Source organism: Chiloscyllium plagiosum, chromosome 15 (genome assembly GCF_004010195.1).
Source record: "Chiloscyllium plagiosum isolate BGI_BamShark_2017 chromosome 15, ASM401019v2, whole genome shotgun sequence".
Taxonomy (NCBI): Eukaryota; Metazoa; Chordata; class Chondrichthyes; order Orectolobiformes; family Hemiscylliidae; genus Chiloscyllium; species Chiloscyllium plagiosum.
In genome coordinates, this window is record NC_057724.1 from 51,722,415 (window position 1) to 51,748,202 (window position 25,788).

A 25,788-nucleotide genomic window follows, 5' to 3' on the forward strand; every position below is an offset into this window, starting at 1 on the left:
AAATCAGGAGGGCAAAAAAGATAGCTTTGGCAAATAGGGTTAAGGAGAATCCAAACGATTTTACAAAGATATTAAGGACCAAAGGGTAACTAGGGAGAGAATAGACCTCCTCAAAGATCAGCAAAGCTGCCTATGTATGGAACCACAGGAGATGGGGGAGATACTGAACGAGTATTCAGCATCAGTGTTTACTGTGGAGAAGGATGTGGAAGAAGTAGAACATGGGTAAATAAACGTGGTATCATCAAAATGACCATATTACAGAGGAGGAGTTGCTTGACAGTTTAGAATGCATAAAGGTGGATACATCCCCAGGACCTCATCCAGATGTATCTGAGAACTTGGTGCGAAACTAGGGAAGTGAGTTTTGGGCCCATTGCTGAGCTATTTGTTTCATCAATAATTACAGGTTATTGTAGGTGCCGTAAGACTGGAGGTTGGCTAACATGGTGCCACTATTTAAGAAAGGTGGCGTGGAAAAGGCAGGGATCTCTAGACCGGTGAGCCTGATACTGGCGGTGGGCATATTGTTAGAGGGAATCCTGAGACACAGGATTTACATGTATTTGGAAAGTCAAGGACTGGTTAGGGATAGTCAATGTGACTTTGTGCATGGGATGTTGTATCTCACAAATTTGATTGAGTTTTTTGAAGAAGTAACGAAGAGGATTGAGGGCAGAGCAGTGGACGTGATCTACATGACTTGAGTAAAGCATTTAACAAGGTTCCTCATGGGAGACTGGTTAGCAAGGTTGGGTCAGGTGAAATACAGGGAGAACTCGCCATTTGGATATAGAGCTGGCTGGAAGGTAGGAGACAGAGGTTGGTGGTAGAGGATTTTGTTTCAGACTGGATGTTTGTGACCAGTGGAATGCCACACGGATTGGTGCTGGGACCACTGCTTTTCATCATTTCTATAAATAATTCGGATGTGAATGTAGGAGGTATAGTTATTCAATTTGCAGATGACCTCAAAACTGGAGGTGTAGTATACAATGAGGAAGATTATCTCAGAATACAATGGGATCTTGATCGGATGTGCCAATGGGCCAAGGAGTGACAGATGGAGTTCAATTTAGATGATTGTGAGGTGCTGCATTTTAGAAAGGTAAATAAGGGCAGGACTTATACACTTAATGGTAAGGTCCTGGGAAGTGTTGCTGAACAAAGAGACTTTGAAGTGCACTATCGTAGTTCCTTGAAAGGGGAGCTGCAGGTAGACAGGGTTGTGAAGAAGGTGATTGGTATGCTTGCCTTTATTGATCAATTCATTAAGTATGGGAGTCAAAAAGTGTGGTGCTGGAAAAGCACAGCAGGTCAGGCAGCATCCGAGGAGCAGGAGAGTCAACGTTTCGGACATAAGTCCTTCATCAGGAATGTGGGAGGAGGCAAGGGAGCTGAGAGTTAAATGGGACAGGGGCTGGGGGGGAAGGTAGCTAGGAAGGCGATAGGTAGACGAAGATGGGATGATGGTGATAGGTTGGAGCAGAAGGTGGAGTGGATAGGTGGGAAGGAAGGTGGACAGATAGGACGGTTTAGAAGAGTGATGCCAAGTTGAAGGGTTGGATCTGGGACAAGGTGAGGGGAGGGGGATGAGGAAATTGGTGAAATCGACATGATTCCATGTGGTTGGAGGGTCCCAAGGTGGAAGATGATGTGTTCTTCCTCCAGTCATTGGGTGGCTCGGCTTTGGTGATGGAGGCCCAGGATGTGCATGTCCTTGGTGGAGTGGGAGGGGGAGTTGAAGTGGTCGGCCACAGGGTGGTGGGGTTGTTTAGTGCATGCGTCCCAGAGATGTTCTCTGAAACGTTCAGCAAATTGGTGTCCTATTTCCCCAGTGTAGAGGAGACTACATCAAGAGCAACGGGCACAGTAGATGAAGTGTTTGGATGTACTGGAGAATCTTTGCTAGATATGGAAGGATCCTTTGGGGCCTCAGATGGAAGTGAGGTGTAGGTGTGGGCGCAGGTTTTGCAGTGGCAAGGGAAGGTGCTGGGAGTGGAGAGTGGGTTGGGCAGGGCGTGGCCCTAACAGTGTAGCAGAGGGAATGCTGAAGAGGGTGGGGAGGGAAATAAATTTCTGGTGGTGGGGTCTGAATGTAAGTGGTGTAAATGGTGGAGGATGAAGCGTTGTATTCGGACATTGGTAGGGTGCAAAGTGAGGTAGAGTGCTTCTATCCTTGTTGCGGTTAAAGGGATGGGGTTCAAGGGTGGCGGTGTGGGAGGTCGAGTAGATGTGCTGGAGGGCATTGTTGACCACGTGGGAGGGGAAATTGCAGTCCTTGAAATAAGAGGCCATCTGGGATGATCTGGATTGGAATTGTTCCTCCTGGGAGCAGATGTGACAGAGGCAGAGGAATTGGAAGTAAGGGATAGTGTTTTTACAGGAGTTGGTGTTGTGGAAGGAGGTGGGTATCAAGTAGATGTCAATGTTGAGTCGGTTGCTGGAAATGGAGATAGAAAGGTTCAGGAAGGGGAGGGAGGTATCAGAGATGGTCCAGGTGAACTTGAGGTCATGGTGGAACGTGTTTGTGAAGTTGATTAATTGTTCAACCTCCTCATAGGAGATTTAAGTATCGGAATTGGGAGGTCATTTTGCAGTTGTACATGACATTCGTTAGGACACTTTTGGAATACTGCTTTCAGTTCTGGTCTCCCTGCAGGAGACCAGAAAGATGTTGTGAAACTTGAATGAATTCAGAAAAGATTTAGAAAGATATTGCCAAGGTTGGAGGGTTTGATCTGTAGGGAGAGGCTTAATAGACTGGGGCTATTTTTCCTGGAGTGTCAAAGCTGAGGGGTGACCTTAGAGACCTTTTTAAAATCATGAAGGGCATTGATAGGGTAAATAGATAGTGTCTTTTCCCTGGGGTGGGGAAATCCAAAACTAGAGGGCATAGGTGAGAGGGGAAAAAATTAAAAGAAACTTAAGGGGCAACTCTTTCACCGAGAGGGTGGTGCGAGTATGGAGCAAGCTACCAGAGAAAGTGGTGGAGGCTGGTACAATTCCTACATTTAAAAGGCATCTGAAAAAAACACATGAATAGGTTTGGAGGCGGATAGGCCAGATGCTGGAAGCTTAAGTCAATAGATGTGGAGCTGGAGAAGCATAGCAGGTCATACAGCATCGGAGAGCAGGAAAGTCGACATTTCAGGCCAAGACCCATACTTGTGGTTGATCGACAAACAGAAAACAAAGGTTTGGGTTAAGAATGTTACGTAGGTTGGAGACATCTTGGAAGTGATGTCCACAAGTGGTCAATACTGATTTGACTATTGTTTTCATGATATCGGTAGGCTGAATGAAGGAATCAGTTGTGGGATTTACTGATTGCATGTGGAAGGATTGTAAAAGACTGCAGTGGTTAGTTAAATGAAAAATGGTGAACACAAAGACATTTGGAGGATAGATGAAAGAAATGGCTTAGGGCTTCAAATGCATAATTTGAATGCAGGTAATTTAGTAAATGTGAATATCTCTTTTAGGGTTTGTGTGTGGAGGATAAAACATAGTTGTAAACTTGTAAAAGTAATGATTAAGGCATAGAGTACTTTGTGAAGTTGAGTGCTCCATGCAAAAATACCATGAAACCCATATTGCAAGTGCACTAACAGTATCCGTTGATGCCAGAGATAGATTGGTTTTATATATAGATTCCCTACAGTGTGGAAACAGGCCCTTCAGCCCAACAAGTCCACACCGACCCTCCGAAGAGCAACCTGCCCAGACCCATTTCCCTCTGACTAATGCACCTAACACTCTGGGTAATTTAGCATGGCCAACTCACCTGACCTACACATCTTTGGATTGTGGGAGGAAACCGGAACAAACCCACGCAGACATGGGGAGAATGTGTAAACTCCACACAGGCAGTTGCCTGAGGCTGGAATCGAACCTGGGTCCCTGGCACTGTGAGGCCACAGTACCGCCCCAGATAAGATAAGAAACCATGGCTGTGAGGAACACCTTAAGATGCCAAGGTAAATAAAGCTAAAAAGAATTCCATTGCAAGTTTTTAAGAGTCGGAAGATTTTGTCTTGACAAACTAAGCAAGATGGATTTGCGGGACAGTGGCAAAGAGTAAAAAAGTAATTATGAAGTAAGCAGGAGAGAGACAAATAGAAATTGCTTTATAATAAAAATTGCTTACCATGCATGATGGCAGAATTGATTGGGTATTTGAAAAGTTGCTGAATATTTTGAAGCAGAGGAAGATGCAAACTGATGCAGAGAGAACAATGCTATTGGTTTTGGATCTCTCTCAACTCTCTATATGTGTACATAAAAACCCTAATGCTATTCTTTTGGGGACTATAACCTGCAATGTTCAAATAAAGGAAATCCACCCAATCTCAAACCATGCTTAAAATTTGCTGAAAACTATTTTGCCTATTTTAAAATTGACTAGCAGGGTGAAAGCAATTATACTGTGGCCTTGAAGGATGAGTTTAATCTGTGCTGAGGTTATATCATATGCTTTTGTTGGATAACACCATGTCCTCCAGCTTGCCATGGCAAATATTGGAAAAATGAACCACCCCTCTACCTTTTTGGAGACTGCTTTCTTAATTGATTTTCTTTCTATGGAATCATGCTATTTGCATTTTTACTTCCACAGAATCATAAAATCTCCACAGTGTGGAAACAGTCTGCACAGCCAAAGAGTGGAATCAGACCCAGTTCCCTGGTGCAATGAAGCAGCAATGCTAACCAGTGTGCCACTGTGCTACTTGTACCAGGAAATAGTTCAATGCTGTAAATTCCATAGACAGTCTCTGTTTACCTTAAAGGGACTTAATTTAATTACTTTTATAGGTGCCTTACCTGGCCTGGTTGCTGATTGAGAGATAACCAATCAGGGGTTGTTGATGAAAAATACTTGGGCAGTATTCTCTATCCAGTATTTTCGCTTGGTAGTGTCACATTGGAATTTTAGCCAGTGTGAAGGACAAATCTCAAATCTGTGTTGGTAATCAATTATATTGGAAAGAATTTAATTTATTGACTGGAATAGTTGTCTCTTGAGAGCAAAAAAACCCCTCTCGCTTTACATTCTCATTGTTTGAAAAATAATGCATGTGGAGAAACACTTAAGTTTACTTCTAAATTCATGTTTCCTATGAGCTGCATATGATTGGTGCAATGACTTTGTGTTCAAAATAGATTCAGTAACTTTCAGTAATCATTTCTGTTTTGTTTTGTAGGCTTTCACTATCTTGTGTGATATTCTGATGATTTTTAGCCACCAGATTGTGTCAGGTGGACGTGAAGTTCTGGAACCTCTGGTATACACTCCAGATTCATCTCTACAGTCAGAGTTGCTCAGCTTCATCTTAGACCATGTATTTATTGACCAAGAGGAAGACAACCAAAGTACAGGTGAGAGATATTATTTCCCTTACATTCATATTTATACCGATCCAGTGCGGTCTGTTATTTGAAGATCTTTTCCCATAATTCCTGAGAAAAGGGCATCCTTTTCATTTTTTAAGTCATAGGGCACTTTGCAAGACTTCAAGGGGAAAACCAAAATTTATGCTGCATGAGAGGAGAGGGCTAATTGGTTTTCAAATGGGCTCATTGCTGAAAGCCTTGCTTTGGAAAGTGCACCCATCAGTGCTGATTGACAGTTAACAGAAATGTTTTGTTTTAATTTCAGGCAAATTGATTCTGATTGAGCTAGTAAATAGCTGTCACTTGTCTTGTTGAGTTGAAACAAGTGCAGTACAACTGGACATTCTGTCTGCACAGAACACAGCCTTGTGTATTAATGTGCACACCTTCCAGTCCACATACAGTATGATTGACAACCCAGAATTGGTTCTTTGCATGTTGTCCAATTTCTGTCTGAGTGATGGCAATCTGTGGGGTTCTTTACTACAATGGGTGTCAGGATGGGTCATTAGATTTATTCAAGGCTGAAACAGATTTCTAATCATTGAGGGAATCAAGGGTTATGGGGTAAGGTACGAAGACAGAGTTGAGGATTATTAGATCATCATTGATCTCATTGAATACTGGATAGGCCAAATGGACCACTTCTGTCCCTAACTTTAAGGCATAGGGAATATGTTGAATGTTTTCTGTTTGAACATGAAGAAAGTGTTTTCCAAATCATTACAAAAATCTATGCAACAAAATTGTACCTCATGGGATAGGAAGGTTAGTGCACACCTAGATCAGCTTCAGAATAGCACATAGAAACAACTGTTGCTGTTCAGTCCTCCAAAGGTAATTGTGAGAATCAGTGCTTTTTCTGATATGCATATAGGCACATAAAATTGATTTAGATCATTTGAATATGGAATAAAATTTCAATATTTTCTCATGATGCCACACTAAGAGCGCAAACAGTTACAATGCAAGTCAATGCAAGGACACTGTTGGAATAGCAGAATGGATGGACAAGTGACACTTTTCTGTATGAAAATCGATCTATCAGGTGATAGTGCAAATAGAAATAAATCTGACAGCCAACACACAGACTTTCCAGTTTTTGCAGGATCCCGTAAATTGGGACATGATTATTAAAGGATACAAGACATTTAGGAAGAAGAGGTAGTTGCTCTGTTTATTAGATTAGATTAGATTTCCTATAGTGCGGAAACAGGCCCTTTGGTCCCACAAGTCCACACTGTTCCTCCTAATAGTAACCTACCCAGACCCATGCACCTATTACTATGGGCAATTTAGCATGGCTAGTTCATCTCACCTGCACAGCTTTGGACTGTGGGAGGAAACTGGAACACCCGGAGGAAACCCACGCAGATGCGGGGAGAATGTGCAAACTCCATGCAGACAGTCGCCTGAGGGTGGAATCAAACCTGGGTCCCTGGTGCTGCAAGACAGCAGTGCTAACCACTGAGCCACCGTACCGCCCATATTGTGCCATAACTACCTTTAATTGAGAGGAATGATCTAAGTTCAGAAACTCAGGGTGTGTAAATGGTTTGGGATGAAATTAGATGCAATGAAGGCAAGAAGTCATTCTTGCAAATGTATGCAGGCACCTAGGGTGGAGTGTAAAGAAAAACACAGTAGGAGCTTGTCAGAAAGATATGGTGATTATCATGGCAGATTTTAATCTACACATTAACTGGGACAATCAGATAAACAAAAAAGTCCTTGATGAAGAGTTCACATGTTTTCAAATTAGTTTCTTAGGATAACAAGTTCTGAAGCCAACCATAAAGAAGACTCTATCAGACCTGGTATTGTCCAACAAGATTAACTAATGAGTAAGCATCCTTGGGTAGCTGCAGCTATAAATACAGTTTGCTTTATGTTAAGTTTGAGGGAGAACTGTAGGTGAAGTCTAATATTTCAAGCTCAACTGAGGACAATTATAGGGCATGAAAGTTGATCTAACTGTAATGAACTGGAAAATTAAGTGAAGCGACAGGTCAATAGTGAATTCAATCACAAACATTTAAGATGATGTTTTAGAGACAAGCTTGGACAGGCATGGCTTCTAACTGGTAGAAGACTTGATTTATTGAGGCATGTAAGATCTTGAGGTATCTTGATGGCCCAAGTAAACGGGATGTTTGTTCTTGTGGAAAAATCTAGAGCTGGGATCACAGAGTATGAGTCATATAGCATGGAAACACACCGTTCAGTCCACACTGACCACGTTCCCAAACTAAACTAGTCCAACTTGTCTGCATTTGGTCCATATCTCTCCAAAGCTTTTCTATTCATGTACTTAGCTGGAAATGTGTTGCTGGAAAAGCGCAGCAGGTCAGGCAGCATCCAGGGAACAGGAGAATCGATGTTTCGGGCATAAGCCCTTCTTCAGGAATCGCCTCCCAGACAACCGCCTCCGCGATCGCCATGAAGAATTCCTCCCTATTCATGTACTTATCCAAATGTTGCAACTATTCCTGCATCCACCACTTTGTCTGGCAGTTCATTCCACACACTAATCGCTCAGTTTTTAAAAATAAAGTTGCACCTCATGTTATTTTTAAAACTTTTTCCTTTCACTTTAAAAAATATGCCCCTGAGTTTTGAACTCCCCTCACCCTCTGGAAAAGACCCTTGCTATTCACCTTATTTTATGCCTGTCAATATTTTTATAAACCTCAACCTCCTGCACTCAGTGAAAAATGTTCCAGCCTATCGAGCCTATTTTTATAACTAAACTCTCCATTTCTGGCAACATCTGGAGCCTGCCATCTGGTTTTTCTGAGTAATAATATTAATGATGGCTAATTCTAATTGTATATATTGCTGTAAGTTTGAACAACTGATGTCTGATCATGTAAAACCCACTGTTTGCAAATGTTTACCTTTAAGCAGTTGAGTTCCTTGAATTTGAGTACTTAATCTTGTGGCTTCACACTATTAGCTGCTATGTTAAAGTTCTGCGAGCAATAACTGCAAATGCAAAATACAAACTCCTTTTTCACCACTTATAATAGTGCATGAGATATTCTGGAGATTCCCAGACAATCCTAGGGAATTTTGTAACTGAACCCTAATCTAAGTCCGATACTGGCTAGAGAAAGGGAGTGTCAGCTAGCATTCCTATTTCAATTCAAGAATCAGTGTCCTGATAACTGAAATGGAATACAATCCAGCTTTTGTTCCTAAGCATTGACATTGGGAGAACATCAGCCAAAAGTGCTGCTGCTCACCATTTTCTGCCTGGAACTGACAGTGAATTTCAGTTAGGACCAAATCAGTCCCAGAAGTTGCATCTTTAATGGTGATTACCTGAGGCTGTCCTATCGATAATGAGCAAAGGGTCTTGTGGTGCAGTAATTGTTTCCCCTTACCTCTGGGCCAGAAAGTCAAGTTTCAGTTTTTTGTGGTGTTCAGCTTCTTCACTTCAAATTCATTAACTTTAATAACTATTGTATGTGTTTTGCAGATGGACATCAAGATGATGAAGCTAGTAAAATTGAAGCTTTACATAAAAGAAGGAACCTTCTTGCAGCTTTCTGTAAATTAATTGTATATAATGTGGTGGACATGAATACAGCTGCAGATATTTTTAAGCAGTACATGAAGGTAGACATTTTTAACTTTATAATATAATCTCTTGTTTGAATGAAATTTTGCATGCAATGGAGTTGCAAACAAAAGAAAAAGTGGCTTTTAGATTCACTAAACAAAACCTGTTAAAAGCAATGAATTTGCAGTTAGATTACTCTTTGTAAAACTTGTCAGCAAAATGGGAACAGGACAGGTAGGTGTAAATTTTTTGTCCATTTCTATATATTCATGCATAAATCTAACTTTCTAAAATGGATGGTTTTTATACTTAAACCATAAAGTGTTGTGCACCCTTTGATCCCTGTGAGCTATCGTTGAGAATAACAAATAGTTGTGTATGTAAGACTTTCACACAGTGCAAATCTGTTCCAGTAATTAATTAGAAGTTTTGCATCTTGGATCGAATTCTCACAGCTTCAGTTTCAGAATTATAAATTAATAAGGTAATCCATAATATTGACTAAAACCATGATTGTTTGCACTTTAGTATTACAATGATTATGGAGACATCATCAAGGAAACAATGAGCAAATGCAGACAAACTGATAAAATTCAGTGTGCAAAGACCCTCATACTTAGCTTACAGCAGGTAAGATTTAAATCTTTTTTTGCAAGAAGAATAGGGCTACAAATTAGGGAGTGTTCTGTTTTTTTTTCAAAGAAGGAATATTCAGAGCACATCAAGCACTGGACTTAAATGGATGACTGTTATTCTATTATCAGTATGTTGAATAAGGTGATAAAGATTAAACTTTGGAAAGTCATTTAATGGGCTATCATTTAGTAGCATGATCTATTTATGTGTATGATTTTGTGATAATGTTTCAAATGTCATGTCTTGAATGAAGCGTGTAAACATAAGAATTGTTGTTCCAATCTAAATATTGCATTTTTGCATTTAATATTTGCATCTTCAGTTTCATCGATACTGTTTACTTATTTGAAATGGTAGTACTCTTCAGTATATTAATCAGAGCTACATCTAAAACTAATTTGATTTAGGTTTGATACTGTTCAAAAATGTCAGGTGAAGAAAATAATATTGTGTTGGGTGGGAAAGACTGGAGTGGGCAAATAACAGGGAATTGATTAAATTTGTTAATCAGCAGAGCGTCCTTATCAACTTAATGGACTCCTTTATTTCTCAACATTGCACATATTTCACATTTTTTCAGTGCTCAAGACTTACATTGTATTCATACTGATTTTTAAAAAATTCCTTACAGTTGTTTAATGAGTTAGAACAGGACCTTGGACTTAATTTTGATCGAACAGCTCCTGGATTTAGTGGAGTAAAAGAACTTGCTCGGCGCTTCTCACTAACATTTGGCTTAGATCAGCTAAAAACCAGGGAAGCTGTAGCAATGCTGCACAAGTAAGTATTTGCTATGTGCATTTAATTTTAGTTTCTTTGGAAGGCATCTTTTTTTCTGGTGGAAGGAAACTTGAGTAGGAAAAGCACAAAATAAGGGCTTTGTGTTCATACAGTTCCTTGCATGCAGGAAAAATTTCCTTAGGTGCTTTACAGCAACAGCATCAGATAGAAATTTGATACCAGGGAATGTCGAGATGTCATTGTGTCGTAGAGCCACTGTAGGTCAAGTAGCACTGGATTTGAGGATGAAAAGGCTTAAGATAGAATACAGGCAGTACATCTTTACATGAATTGAAGTTTACTGGTGTGAGGATGACTGGAATAGCATGTTCTGATTATTCTGAAAGTAGCAAAGTTATTGAGGGTTTCAGCAACAGATGAGCTGAGGTGGAGTGAAGGCGAATGATATGATGGAGATAGATGGTTTGTTAAGAGAAAACATAGGATTGGGAGCCAAACTAAAGGTCAGGCCCACTTCTTGTTCAGTTTTGTACGAAATATTCTTTCTTGGATTTTCCCCACTTAAGATCTTAAGAAATAGGGGTAGAAGTAAGGCCATTTGGCCCATGAAGTCCACTCTGCCATTCAATCATGGCTGATGGGGCATTTCAACGCCACTTAGCTGCACTCTTCCTGTGTTCCTTAATTCCTTGCGAGATCAAGTATTTATCAATCTCTACCTTGAAGACATTTAATGTCCCGACCTCCACTGCACTCCATGGCTGTGAATTCCACAGGCCCACCACACTCTTGCTGAAGAAATGTCTCCTCATTTCCATTCTAAATTGACCCCCTCTAATTCTAAGGCTGTGTCCACGAGTCCTAATATCCCTGCCTGATGGAAACAATTTCCCAGCATTCACCCTTTCTAAGCCATGCATTATCTTGTAAGTTTCTATTAGGTCTCCCCTTAACATTCTAAACTCCAATGAATACAATCCCATGATCCTCAGCCGTTCATCGTATGTTAGACCTACCATTCCAGGGATCATCTGTATAAATCTCCACTGGGCACACTCTAGTGTCAAGTATGGCCTTCCTGTGGTGTGGGGCCCAAAACTGGACACAGTATTCTAAATGGGGTCTAACCAGAGCTTTATGAAGTCTCAGCACATTTCTGCTTTTACATCCCAACCCTCTTGAATTAAATGACAATGTTACATTTGCTTTCTTAACCACGGACTAAACCTGCAAGTCAAGATTTAGATTAGATTACAGTATGGAAACAGGCCCTTCGGCCCAACAAGTCCACACCGACCCGCCGAAGCGAAACCCACCCATACCCCTACATTTACCCCTTACCTAACACTACGGGCAATTTAGTATGGCAAATTCACCTGACCCTGCACATCTTTGGATGGTGGGAGGAAACCGGAGCACCCGGAGGAAACCCACGCAGACACGGGGAGAACGTGCAAACTCCACACAGTCAGTCGCCTGAGGCAGGAATTGAACCCGGGTCTCTGGCGCTGTGAGGCAGCAGTGCTAACCACTGTGCCACCGTGTCAATCTTCAGAGAATCCTGTACTAGCACTCCCAGATCCCTTTGTACTTCAGTTTTATGAATTTTCTCTCTGTTTATAAAATAGTCCTTGCCTGTGTTTTTTCCAAAGTGCAAGACCTTGCATTTACTCACATTAAATTTCATCAGCCATTTCTTGGATCATTCTCTTAAACTGTCTAAATCTTTCTGTAGCCTCCCCACGTGTGCAGAACCACCTGCTTATCCACCCAACTTTGTACCATTGGTGAATTTCGCCAGAATGCCCCAGTCTCTTCATCCAGATCATTAATATATAAAGTGAACAACTGCGGCCAACACTGAAACCTGCGGGACACCTCTTGTCGCCAGCTGCCATTCTGAAAAAGAGCCTTTTATCCAAACTCTTTGGCTGTCTGACAAAAGGCAATCTTCAATCCATGCCAGTAGCTCACCTCAAACACCGTGGGCCCTCACTTTACTAAGCAGCCTCCTGTGAGGCACCTTACCAAAGGCCTTTTGGAAGTCTAGGTAGACAACATCCACTGGGTTTCCCTGGTCTAACCTACTTGTTACCTCTTCAAAGAATTCTAACAGGATTGTCAAGCACTTCGTCCCTGCACTTCCAAGAATTTAGAAATCTCGTCCTTAACGATGGATTCTAGAATTTTACCGACAACTGAGGTTAGGCTAATCATCTTTTGTTTTGATCCTTTCTTGAACAAGGAGATTACAACAGAGAGTTTTCAATCATCTGGGACTTCCCCTGACTCAAGTGATTTTTGAAAGATTACAACCAATGCCTCCACTATTTCTTCAGCCACATCCCTCAGAATTCTAGGATGTAACCCATCCGGGCCAGGAGATTTATCAATTTTTAGACCTTTTAGCTTATCAAGTATTTTTTCCTTTGTAATGGCCACCATACTCAACTCTGCCCCTTGACTCTCCTTAATTGTTGGGATATTACTCATGTCTTCCACTGTGAAGACTGACACAAAGTATTTATTAGGTTCTTCAGCTATTTCCTTATCTCCCATCACTAGCCTTCCTTATCAATTTGGAGTGGCCCAATTTCGACTGTTGCCTGTCGTTTGTTTCTATGTATTGAAACAAACTTTTAGTATAATTTCTAATATTACTGGCTAGCTTACCTTCATATTTGTTCCTCTCCTTCCTTATTTCTCTCTTTGTTATCCTCTGTTTTTGTAGTCTTCCCAATTTTCTGATTTCCCAGTGCTCTTGGCCACTTTATAGGCTCTCTCTTTTCCTGTGATACATTTCCTGAAAGACTGACTGGAAATGCTTTGCAAGTGTTTGATGCAACTTTGATCTCCCTGTATGGAAAAGAGTTGAGGGAAAAGTTTGAGCAAAGAGGAAGTTGTACTGTACCAGAACAAATGTATTAGTGAAACTAAGAAATACAGACAACAGGGTAGAAGCAAGTGCAGTCGAGCTCTTCTTCACTGTCCAAGAACACTCCTAGGTGGCAACATGATTTATTTATTTCAGTTTAGCATGCTCAATCTGTTGCTCATGATGTAGATTTCTCTGTTTTGAGGAGATGAAGTGTAACCTGAGTGACTGTTTTGCTATGTTCAGTCTATAAAGAATAATATGGAGTTACTGGTCACCTTTTATGTTCATTTTCTGTCTCCTGCAGTATGTCAAATTTAGTATGCTAATTGTATTTTAATTATGTGATTTATTTTGAGGATTCATTGGTTACTTTCTAGCTTTAATTTTATTGGCAATGAATTTGCAGAGACGGCATTGATTTTGCCTTCAAGGAACCCAATGTAAACGGGGAAGGATATCCTTCTGTGAATTTAGCTTTTCTTGATATCCTAAGTGAATTTTCTTCCAAACTGCTCAGACAAGACAAGAGAACACTGTAAGTACAGCTCGTGTTTGTATTTGCAGAAAAATACTCTAAAATTTTGTGTAATTTTGCTTCAATTGCTCTAAAATGTTAATTTGCTAGACAATTTGTCTTTTGCTGAATAACTATTGAACTGTTTTCTTTGCTAATTTCAGCTATATCTACCTTGAAAAGTTCATGACTGAACAAATGACATTGCACAGGGAAGATGTGTGGCTTCCGTTAATATCTTATAGAAACTCCTTACTCACTGGTGATGATGATACAATGTCTGTCGTCAGTGGAATTAGCAGCAGAGGCTCATCTGTGAGAAGTAAGAAAACAAAACCTGCAACAGGAAAACGAAAATTACCTGAAGGTAATGCATTAACATGACTGCTAGTAAGTAAATTATAATGGTGCACTTATTGCTATTCCAGGATACACTTCAAGACTGGAAAATTAATGAATCAATGGAACAATCTCCTGAAAAATTGTAGATCAAAGAAGGGTGACAAATGTTTATGTAGAGAAAATGATGCATCTTGTACAATATGGGTTCTTTTTTTCTTCTAAATTCCAGTGAGTAAAGGACCAATCTGCTGAACCTTTACTTTTCATCCCAGGAACCAGTCCATTGAACCTCGTCTCAATTGCTTCCAGTCCAAGTATATATCTCATTACGTATATAGACCAAAATTGTACACTTTTAGAACTGCAGGTGTAGCCTCAGCAATACTCTGGACTGTTGAAGCAAGACTGTCCCACTTTTATTGGTAAGGATAAAAAAGTTCTTTCCATTACGTAATCACACTTTTTTTTGTAAGAACCTGGTTTGCGTCACATCAATAATTTAAATATTGAGTACAGCAGACATTCATGACACTGCAAATATAATTTTTCTTTCAAAAGGGTCTTCCTTTTTTTCAAAATAAACTTATAATAAGCCTTCATTTGAAGATTCATTAATCTAAACTAATCTCAAACTCATATTATTTTCTTGTGGATAAGGATTCATGCATGCTTTTGGGCATGGATAATTGTCAGACTTGAAATGGTCCAGCTCAGTACAGATTAGGAACTAAATTTGGACATTTCTAAACAGCATGCCTACTATTGGACCGATCGTCAGCACCCTTGGAGAACACTGTATCTGATCGAAGAATATAAGAACATGGAGCAGGAGTAGGCAATTTGCTCCCTGAAACCTGCTCTGCTATTCTGTAAATTCATTAGGTGATCTGATTGTGACTTTGTAACTCTACATTCTTGCCTCCCCATCCTTACCCTCCACTCTCTTGTCGATCAACTTTTTAATGAGACTTATCCACCAATTGAATTCAAATTCCATGAGCTGCCATGGTGTGATTTGACGGCACATAAAACAAGACTGAGGAACAGACTAGGCCCTCTTAACTCTACTTTTCCTGCCTGTCCTTCAAAACACTTGATCTGCTTGTCAATCAAAAACCTTTTTGACTTAACCTTGAATATATTCAATAACCCAGCCTCTACTGTTACTTGCAGAGAAAATTCCAGGAACAAATAGAGTCATAGAGATGTCCAGCATGGAAACAGACCCTTCGGTCCAACTTGGCCATGCTGACCAGATATCCCAACCCAATCTAGTCTCACCTGCCAGCACCCAGCCCATATCCCTCCAAACCCTTCCTATTCATATACCCATCCAAATGCCTCTTAAATGTTGCAATTATACCAGCCTCTACTACTTCCTCTGGCAGCTCATTCCATATACGTACCACCCTCTGTGTGAAAATGTTGCCCCATAGGTCTGTTTTATATATTTCCCCACTCACTCTAAACCTGTGCCCTCTAGCCTGGACTCCCCAACCCCAGGGAAAAGACTTTGCCTATTTACCCTATCCACGCCCCTCATAATTTTGTAAACCTCTATAAGGTCACCCCTTAGTCTCCGACGCTCCAGAGAAAACAGCCCCAGCCTGTTCAGCCTCTCCCTATAAGCTCAAATCCTCCTACCCTGGCAACATTCTTGTAAATCTTTTCTGAACCCTTTCGAGTTTCACAACATCTTTCCGATAGGAAGGAGACCAGAATCGCATGCAATATTCCAAGTGGCCTAACCAGTGTCCTGTGCAGCCACAACATGACCTGCCAACTCCTGTACTCAATACTCTGACCAATAAAGGAAAGCATACCAAACGCTGCCTTCACTATCCTATCTACCTGCGACTCCACTTTAGGAGCTATGAACCTGTACTCCAAGATCCCTTTGTTCAGCAATACTTCCTAGGACCTTACCATTAAGTATATGATCATCAGAGGAAGATAAAAAATTCCTGTCTCCATTTGGAATAGGATAACCCTTGTTTTTAATCTGTGTTCCTCTAGTTCTAGATTCCCCCATTTGGGGGACTAGTCTCTCAGAATTTATCCCGACCAGCCCCCTCAGAATCTTATGTTTCAAAACTCCATTGAATATAATCCCAACCTGCTTAAAACAAGACAACCAACCTCTTTGTAGTTGTAGCAAGACACCTTACTGTTATACTCCATCTCCTTGCAGTGAAGGCTTACATTTAATTTGTCGTACCTATATGTTAACATTTTGTGTTCAAGGACACTCATGGCCCTTTTTACCATAGCATTCTGAATCAAATAAATCATTGATAAGCCTGAACACTGACTTTCAGTTTTTATTCTAATCAGTCAACAAGTTGGACAGTATCTATGGAGAGAAACCTTTTATTACATCTAAAGCTGTTTTGACTACTAGGTGGAGTTTTGCAGTTTTTGTCTTGCAATTTCACCCCAGTGTTCCAATTTTAAACTCTGTTCAAACAAAGGATGCACAATGTCATTATACTATTCAACTCTTAAGGAGCTTCAAGCACATGCTGCCAAGATGACCAAGTTCTATCTGTGACCAAGATCATCCCTCCCTACTTACCTACCTTCTCCTTCCCCAGCTCAGCTGAAATGATTATTTGTTCTTTTGTCACCTCCAGGAATGACTCTCCAAAGTTAACTTCAGTTCTGCACAATGGATAAATTTCAGAACTTGTCTGTATGCTATTTTGCACTGACCCCACTCAATACACCTGCTGTAGCTAACCTTCAATAGCTTCCAAGATCCTAACAGACTGACTTTCAGAACCTTTATCCTTGTTTCCATATGTCTGCAAGACTTCATTTCACATTATGTTTGACTTATTTAAGCTTCAACTTTTAAACTTGTATTTTCGTTGTTCTGGTTGGGATTTACTATATTTTTCATTTCATCCAGCTGGTATACATGTGTTATACTAATATGGCCCTGCATTCTCGAACTCTATTCCCAAAGCTTTGTCTTTTCTGTCCCTTACCAGTTTTCAAGAAGTGGTCTTAAAGCCTTCCTCCTGTCATCTACATGTCTTAAGTCATTTCTTGTCACTGCCCTTCCACTGTTAGTATTCCTTTTCCCTTTATCATCAGTTCTATTCCTATGTAGTGCTTATGGTTTCTTCCAAAATCCCATTTTAATTGGATGTTTTTCTATGATAAAGGTGCAATACTTTTTTGGGTGTGAATTGTTTTCGAAAACGTTCAGAAAAACTGTGTGCAATGCTTCTGTGAGAGGTCAATGCGTATTTTGGAAATTATGTGCTTGAGTGCTTAATTTCCGTGATGGTTCCCATTTCCAAAATGTCGCTGTTGTCCAGATGAAGGTTAATGTGCAGCACAGTCTTGTTGAAAAGGGAGAACATAGAAAGAAATTGATCTATTTAAAGGGATAAAGTTTCCCTTTAAAAATAAGTTACATAATTAATGACGATCAAAGTTAGTTTATTGCTGGTGAGAAGTGAAATAGGAAATATTAATGCTAGTATTGAGTTTTGTGATCTCGATGAATCTATTTTTTTGATGGTTAATTGATTAATTTTGGCTTTTGTTTGGTTGAGCATGTGTCGTGCTGCACAGCTGTTATTTACCCAAGTAGAAGTTTGCATTTGTAGAAGGGGGTATTTAGAAAATTAAACAATAAAAAAAACTTCCTCATATACATATGATACACGCATGTGGATCACTACCAGCCACTTCATTTGATCTAATTAAATCATCTTTTTTTCATTAACTACAGCTAATTTATCTTTCCATTTTGGTGTTTGTAACTCAGAGGATTACATATCTGTTGTAGACCATGTCGTATTACTTTATGCTAGTCATTGCAAACTTGCCATCAAGTTTTTTTCCCATGTCCACCATAGACAACGTTTTCCCTTATACCTTCATAAATTCCTTTGTTTTGAGACCTTAGTTTCAGAATGCTCTATATTGCATTCAAACTTGATGTGAAGTTCTATCATGTTACGGTCACTTTCCCAAAGGCTTCTTTATGGCAATGTTAGCAATGAGCCTATTCTCATTAAATTAAATCCAAAATAACCCCTACTCTAAATTGGCTCCTCAATGTACTCCTCCAAAATCCATCTTGTACATACAAATACATATGTAAATTGAAGTCCCTCATTACCTTATTATATGCATCTCTAATTTCCTGATTTATATCTACCGCACCCTATATTACCAATGCAGTTTGGAGGCCAACAAAGAACTCCTACTATTGTTTGCTGTTGGATTTCCAACCTAGGTCCCCAAAACATTACTTGAGTCTCTGGATTAACAGTCCAGCAAAATTACCACTAGGCTGTTGCTTCCCCATTGAGCACATCTTAACAACTGATTTTAGGATGACAGCAGCAGACATGGCTATCCCAAAAGTATTCAGTGAATAGGACAGGTATGGGAATAGATCCTGAGAAGGAGGAGGATGCAAGAGGTTTAATTTTGTATTCCTTGTCTGTCTTTTATAGCCATCTTTTTGTAGTTTTTAAGGTTAATAATATTCGTTATGTTGGATAAGTTATAAAACTGACATTCTGTGCAATTTCATAGCAGAGGAAAGCAATGATGGATCTTGGATCAGTAGAGAGCAAAGTTTGCAGTCACCACTCATGATGCAAACCCCACAGTTGACTTCCACTGTAATGAGAGAGGCGAAGAGGCTGAGACCTGAAGAAGAAAGTTATATGGGGGTATACCAAATGCCACAACAACATCAGCCTCCTGTGGACTACAAGTATGTATACAGTGGGTTTCATTACCCACATATACTGTTAATGTTTCCTTGATTATTCATAATTTGTAGACGCCTGTGTTGGACTGGGGTGTACAAAGTTAAAAATCACACAACACTAGGTTGTAGTCCAACAGGTTTATTTGGAAGCACTAGCTTTCAGAGTGCTGCTCCTTCATCTTTATGCTTTCTTTCTCTTCTTTTCCCTCACTTCATTTTTATCTCTCTCATCCTCACATGCACCTTCAGATTGAGAAAAGAAAACTTTGTTTATTGATGATGCATGAGTGTTGCACCAATTGTGCAAGTACTATATCCAAACAGGAGTAGGTCTTCCCTTTGAAAAGATTTTTCCATTTAAATAGTTGGTTACAGATCTATATGATAGCTCCAGTTAACTGCCTTTGATCCATTTCCCTTGATACGATATAGTCTTGAAAATGTAATTCACGATGCATCCACAGATTGTGTTTTTGAGATTCTCACTATTCTTTATTTGAGCAATATTTCCTAATTTTGTACCTAAATGACTGCTCTAATTTTATTTTTGTTCTGGATTCCACTGGAGGAAGTATTTTTTCTATCTAACCTATTCAATTTTCCAGTAATTTTAAACACCCAGTGTTATTTTGGTGAAAGGGTGCAAATAATTAAGAGATTATTATGTTGACAAGACATGCCTTTTTGAATGTCTGATTTTAGTTCTAATGATTGGTAACTATAACTTGAATTTGCCTGAAGTGGTGAATCAGGCACCTGCAGGTTAAGAATCAAATATTAATTAGACACATACTGTGGAGCAGAATATGTAACTCATTTCCACTGAGTTTGCAGTTGACTAGCTGATATAAAACAGCTGATTTAATGATTATTCAGAGATTGAGGGTGAGAGCTCATGGGTGTCTGATCCTGGATATTAACGACAGAGGAATGCCAGTAGAGGAGCTGCAGAGGAAGAGGGATATATTTTATCCATAATGAGAAAGAGAGTAATCTGCCTTGCCATCCCATAAGCAATGCTGATCTGCCTGGCCATAAGTAATTCCCAGCCCATCCCCATTCTTTGTGAATAGCAAAGGGATCCGTTATCAATATGCTAATGATAAAGCATTCCCTTTTACCTGGCTATTTCAGTAAGGTTGAGTATTACAGCTTTCCTTAATTTTTTTTTGTTGAAGTCCTCAGATAATTAGCAGATTGTACACTGGTGGTGTTGGTGAACACTTGACCAAATGTCCCTGAAAGTCTCCCAATGTGTTTCAAAAGTCCTCTTCAAAAGTCTAGCAGCATATGATCAGCAAAGGGTGAAATTTCTTATATTAGCATTTTAAATTTTCCATTAATCCTCCAGCTAGCTGGACAAAATTAGAAGATGACTTTAGTTCTAGTGCTAGCCAAGTGCTGTGTACCTGCCTTAATGCTTAGGAGCAACCTGTTTAAATGGCAGTCAGCTCCATCATGATCTTTCGGGCAAATGTTCCCAGCGCAAGCTTCAACTGTGTGTCAACCTAGTGATTTTTCATACACTCAAGCTCTTTGGTGCCTAAAATATCCAGGAAAAAGTTTCACCACCCCATTCTCTGAATATTTTAGAACTAATTCGCAGCTGTAACTAAATGTTTTATTTAATCAGTATTCAAGATCTATTTTAGCAGCTTCAAGGAAACTTGAAAAATTTATTTTGAAGATCTTTGCAGCAGATCTCCACAAGAAAGCTAAACAACATATTTTCAACTGAGTGTCTTGTAAAATAGAATATATACAGATGTGATTATATGTATTTGCATGTGTGAGATTATAACACAGTAATGTTTTAGAGTTCTTTAACTTTGAATTAGTAGAACAAATTAAGAATTCACTTTTGAGTTTATTATATATTTTATCTCTTTTGTCCAGTAGTCAGATGTCTTGGTTAATTGCCCAGAGACAGCAAGAGGAAGCAAGGCAACAAGAACGAGCTGCAATGAACTATGTTAAATTAAGATCTAATCTGCAACATGCTATGTAAGTATTGTACAATGCAAAATAACATTTTACATAATTGTAAAGTTAGAATTATTATCCTATCTTTGGTGCTTTTTTCAGTTTATTTAATCATTGCACCTGCTTAGATTTACTTATTAAATTAGAAACTGTGGTGAGCAGTCATGTTCCATTTATATTTGACTGTTACCAACTTTGTTTCCTTATGTTTCAATCCTTAATTCCATTTCTGAATATGTATGACCCACAACTTACCTGCTATTCACTGCTAATCACAGCATCATATGAAATCTTATTGGGCTTTATGAACCAAAAGTGCTCATTGCATTCCTGCATAATCCTGATGTAAAGATAACCGAAGTTGCTTTTCTCTACTTCAAATCAATAATTGCCAGCTTCAATAAGTGTTGCATCCTTCCTTTTCTTTGACTGCAAGGCAAGCTTCACTGCAGCCACAACCCTGAACTCCCGCTTTTCTTAACTTTTTTCCTATCTCTCTTCTCCTCCCGTCTAAGTTTATCTTGTTGTTGAATCATACCTCTTGCCCTTGTTACTAATCAACCATTGGCCACCCAATTTCTTTCTTTGCCCACATGCTAGTTGGTATTTTCAATGTTTCCCTCTTGTCCCTTGCTAATCTGCCACTATTACCCATTTTAAAAACAAATCTACTTTTGACCCTTCAGTCCTTACAAATTATCAACCCATCTCCAAATCACTTTCCTTTCTGTAATCTTTGAACTTTTAATAGCTTTACAAACCTATGACCACATTTTCTGTAATTTCATCTTTGAATTTCTCAAGTCCAGTTTCCAATCCAGCACAACACGAGTACAGTCCCAGTCAGAGTTGCAATTAAGGTCTTCAGAATGTGACATGATGCACGTGATGTGACTCTCCCTAAGCTTTCTCTGGTTGGTTGCAGTCTAACATGGTTTACCATATCATTGTCTTCCAAAGTTTGACCTTCATTAACCATCCCGAACTTGGTTCTACTCTTTGTTTACTCAGTTGTAATCAGCAAATGTCTGAGCGGATTCTCTTTGTAGCCCCACACAATTCACCCTCCCTCCCCTGCCCCACACCCCCCAACCCCACACCCCCCAACCACAACCCCACCCATATACATAAGCCATGACAGCAATAAGTCGGCATACAAAGGTTGTACAAACTCTCCCAACACCTCGGCATCCTTTGTGTTGTGAGACTGTCCAACATAAGGCATATGATACCTTCTTGTTAAACATCGTCTGTAGTCACTGTCTTTATACTCCGCCACAAACCATGTTCCATAGCCACCAATTCAGTTTCTCTTCCTTGCCATGTAACCTAAACTCGGCTATTAATAACTTTGATGTCTTCTTTGATGGTGAGATGTACTTCTAATCCCATATTCTGTCAATCATAATAAACAGTTTGTAACAGTGACCATTTCTTATCAACTTATTCAATGTTAAAAACCTTATAATGTCCAAGCCAATGTATTCTCTTTGGCCTATCTTCAACCACCTACCCTTCCCACCCCATAAACTTGAGCTAATCTGAACTTTTAATTGCATGTATCTAAACACACAAATACTAATCACTTATTGCTTACAGTTGCCTCAGTGTTCACCACTCCCATATTTATATTTGCTTCTCTGTGAAAACAAATAGCAAAGCAAATTTTAAAATTTTGTACTGTATCTCGATCTTCCTTTTTTAAATCAAATCATGTACCTTTTAATTAATAAATAGGTAAAAAAAACTGAGCTACAAGTGTCTGTACAATTGAGATGTAATACTCCAGCAATGAATTCCTTTTCTTTTAAAAAAAAGACAATGCTTTTGTCACTCTTTGAGCTTTCAAAAAGCCCTTTAACAGCTTAGTTAATACTAGTATCAGTCATCATACAAGAATTATTGAAGTAGATTACCAAACCTATTTTTCACATTGTTAGAATGTTTATATTTTGTTAATTGCCCCTCAAAGTGGTGGAGTAACTTGTGAAGACAGTAAGAACATAAATATTTGAAATATTCCCTGCATGGAACAGAATTGAATCTGACAGAAAATTTATTTATCCATTATCTAGTAAAAAAAATGGAAATGTTGTAGTTTGTCAAAGGCCCACCATTTCAGGCTTGGTCTATTGCTGTATGGTCCACACACATTAAAAATCCCCATTGCCCATTTCTCCTCCTTGTCTGTTTTTCCAAACCATCCTGGTGCATTGGTCAGGATAGCTTTTTAGTAGAGATTTCACAGATTATATTATTTTCTAGTCGACGTGGCACAGGTTTGATGGAGGATGATGAAGAGCCTATAGTGGAAGATGTAATGATGTCTTCGGAGGGTCGTATTGAAGATCTGAATGAGGGCATGGATTTTGACACCATCGGCATTGATTTGGTAATAAAATACAGAAAAAATTCAGATCAACTTTTAAAATTCCCATAATAATATTTACTGCAAGTTTTTTTTTCTCTTTCTAGCCACCATCTAAGAATAGACGTGAAAGAAATGAATTAAAACCAGATTTCTTTGACCCTGCCTCAATAATGGATGACTCGGTGAGTCTAAATGCCTTCTGTTAGCCTTCATGAAATGGGGTTAAAGGTGATGATATTTCAGGTGTCTGTATGGTCACGTGAGTTAAAATATGAACATTTTAGATTGCTCAGAAGCCTGATCGCAACCTAGTGATTGAGAAAGGTGTAAAATAAGCACTTTTGATGAAAAGTGGCGTGGATGGTAAATAATAGAGAAATCAAAATTATTTTTAAGAAATATGTTTTGTATCCTCCAGGAAAAAAAAATAATGTTCTCATATGGACACATTGAATACTTATGAATTTTGGCAGTTTGTACCAGCAGCTTTTATCACAGGAGTCCTTGGCTGTACATAAATAAATTTCCCTTATTCCACAACAAGAGATGATGATGATGATGATGATTCAATGTATGTTGAACCAACACTTCACTTGGCTTGTGAGGAGGGTCAGGAATCCTCTCTGGTAGCTCATCAAAGTAACTTTCTAATTTGTCATGAGAAAGAAAAACTATAAAAGTTCTTAGCTACAAATCTACAAACTGGAAAAGTGCACCAATTTCAAAAATAACAGAAAATGCTGGAATATCTCAGCAGGCCTAGTAGAATCTATGGCAAGAAACAGTTAGTATTTCTGGTTTTGTCATCCTTTTGGTTCCAAAGAAGAGTCATATTCAATTTGAAACATTAACTCTGTTTCCCTCTTTGCATATTTTGCCAGACTTTGTTAAATTCTCCAGCAGTTTGTACTTAGATTTCCAACACCTGTATTTTAATATTACACACATTTTAAACTCTTGTTTCATGTATGAATGGAGCATTGAGATATTGCTTCAGGAAAAGAACAGTCTCAATGTTCCCATTCATCATAAGTTGAGCATTTCCTTTCCTGTCATTTTTATATTCATTTATTTCAAGTCAACTTTTAGTAGCTAAGGTGAATTTATTTGTGAATAAACATTCTGGCCAGAGGGCTGTTTGGAGTGTTTTGAATTGGCAACAATGAAGTTGGGTATTGTTGAATAATATGTTCTACTTTCTTGATGGAAGTAGTATGTATTGTGATAAATTATAATATATTTTAGATTAGATTAGATTCCTTACAGTGTGGAAACAGGCCCTTCGTCCCAAATGTCCACACCGACTCTCCGAAGAATAACTCACCCAGAACCATTCCCCTCTGACTAATGCATCTAACACGATGGGCAATTTAGAATGGCCAATTCACCTGACCTGTACATCTTTGGACTGTGGGAGGAAACCGGAGCACCCAGAGGGGTGCTCATGCAGACACTGGGAGAATGTGCAAACTCCACACAGACCGTCATCTGAGGCTGGAATCGAACCTGGGACTCTGGTGCTGTGAGGCGGCAGTGCTAACCACTGAGCCACCGTGCCGCCCTACAAAATACATCAGTAATTCTCACTGCAGTTGAATATTTGAATCCCTTTAGTCAGTACTTGTTTTGATCAATTGGTCATAGCATTGAGTATAGGAGTTGGGAGGTCATATTGCGTCTGTACAGGACATTGGTTAGGCCACTTTCAGAATATTGCGTGCAATTCTGCTCTCCTTCCTATCGGAAGGATGTTGTGAAACGTGAAAGGGTTCAGAAAAGATTTACAAGCATGTTGCCAGGTTGGAGGATTTCAATTATATGGAGAGGGTGAATAGGCTGGAGCTGTTTTCTCTGGAGCCTTGGAGGCTGAGCGGTGACCTTACAGAGGTGTATAAAATCATGACTGGGCATGAATCAGGTAAATAGACAAGGTCCTTTCTCTGGGGTGAAGGAGTCCATAACTGGAGGGTATAAGTTTAGGGTGAGAGGGGAAAGATATAAAAGAGACCTAAGGGTTTTCATGCAGACATTGGTCCGTGTATGAGCTACCAGAGGAAGTGGTGGAGGCTGGTACAATTATAGCATTTAAAAGGCAATCTGGGTGGGTATATGAATACACCATAAGACATAGGAGTGGAGGTAAGGCCATTCAGCACATTGAGTCCACTCTGCCATTTAATCATGGCTGATGAACATTTTAACTCTACCCGCACTCTCCCCGTAACCCTTAATTCCTTGCGAGATCAAGAATTGATCAATCTCTGCCTTGAACACATTTAACATCCCGGCCTCCACTGCACTCTGGCAATGAATTCCACAGGCCCATCACTCTCACTGAAGAAATGTCTCCTCATTTCCATTCTAAATTGATCCCCTCTAATTCTCTGGCTGTGTCCATGGGTCCTCGTCTCCCCACCTAACGGAAACAACTCTCCAGTATCCACCCTTTCTAAGCCATGGTTTATCTTGTAAGTTTCTATTAGATTTCCCCTCAACCTTCTAAACTTTAATGAATACAGTCCCATGATCCTCAGCCATTCATCATATGTTAGGTCTTCCATTCCAGGGCGAAAGTGAGTACTGCAGATGCTGGGGATCAGAGTCAAGATTAGAGTGGTGCTGT

The 25,788-nt window shown here is 39.5% G+C and overlaps 1 protein-coding gene and 1 long non-coding RNA gene across 7 annotated transcripts in view; one reads left to right on the plus strand and one right to left on the minus strand.

Moving 5' to 3' along the window:
• The window catches only part of stag2b (stromal antigen 2b), a 159,768-nt gene that overhangs the window by 131,456 nt on the left and 2,524 nt on the right, over positions 1-25,788 (plus strand). For 3 of the 6 annotated variants that reach the window (XM_043704889.1, XM_043704885.1, XM_043704890.1), the window contains 10 exons: positions 5,205-5,379; positions 8,876-9,015; positions 9,488-9,589; positions 10,227-10,375; positions 13,621-13,749; positions 13,893-14,095; positions 18,631-18,814; positions 20,708-20,815; positions 23,060-23,186; positions 23,270-23,347. In XM_043704889.1, coding sequence (XP_043560824.1) covers positions 5,205-5,379; positions 8,876-9,015; positions 9,488-9,589; positions 10,227-10,375; positions 13,621-13,749; positions 13,893-14,095; positions 18,631-18,814; positions 20,708-20,815; positions 23,060-23,186; positions 23,270-23,347 — 1,395 coding nt within the window. The remainder of the gene's footprint in view (positions 1-5,204; positions 5,380-8,875; positions 9,016-9,487; positions 9,590-10,226; positions 10,376-13,620; positions 13,750-13,892; positions 14,096-18,630; positions 18,815-20,707; positions 20,816-23,059; positions 23,187-23,269; positions 23,348-25,788) is intronic. The other 3 variants (XM_043704888.1, XM_043704887.1, XM_043704886.1) reach the window with 3 other exon arrangements.
• Positions 18,946-25,788, minus strand: part of LOC122557315 — a 37,687-nt gene continuing 30,844 nt past the window's right edge. Inside the window, exon 4 of the long non-coding RNA XR_006313796.1 lies at positions 18,946-19,054. This is a non-coding gene — a long non-coding RNA (uncharacterized LOC122557315). The remainder of the gene's footprint in view (positions 19,055-25,788) is intronic.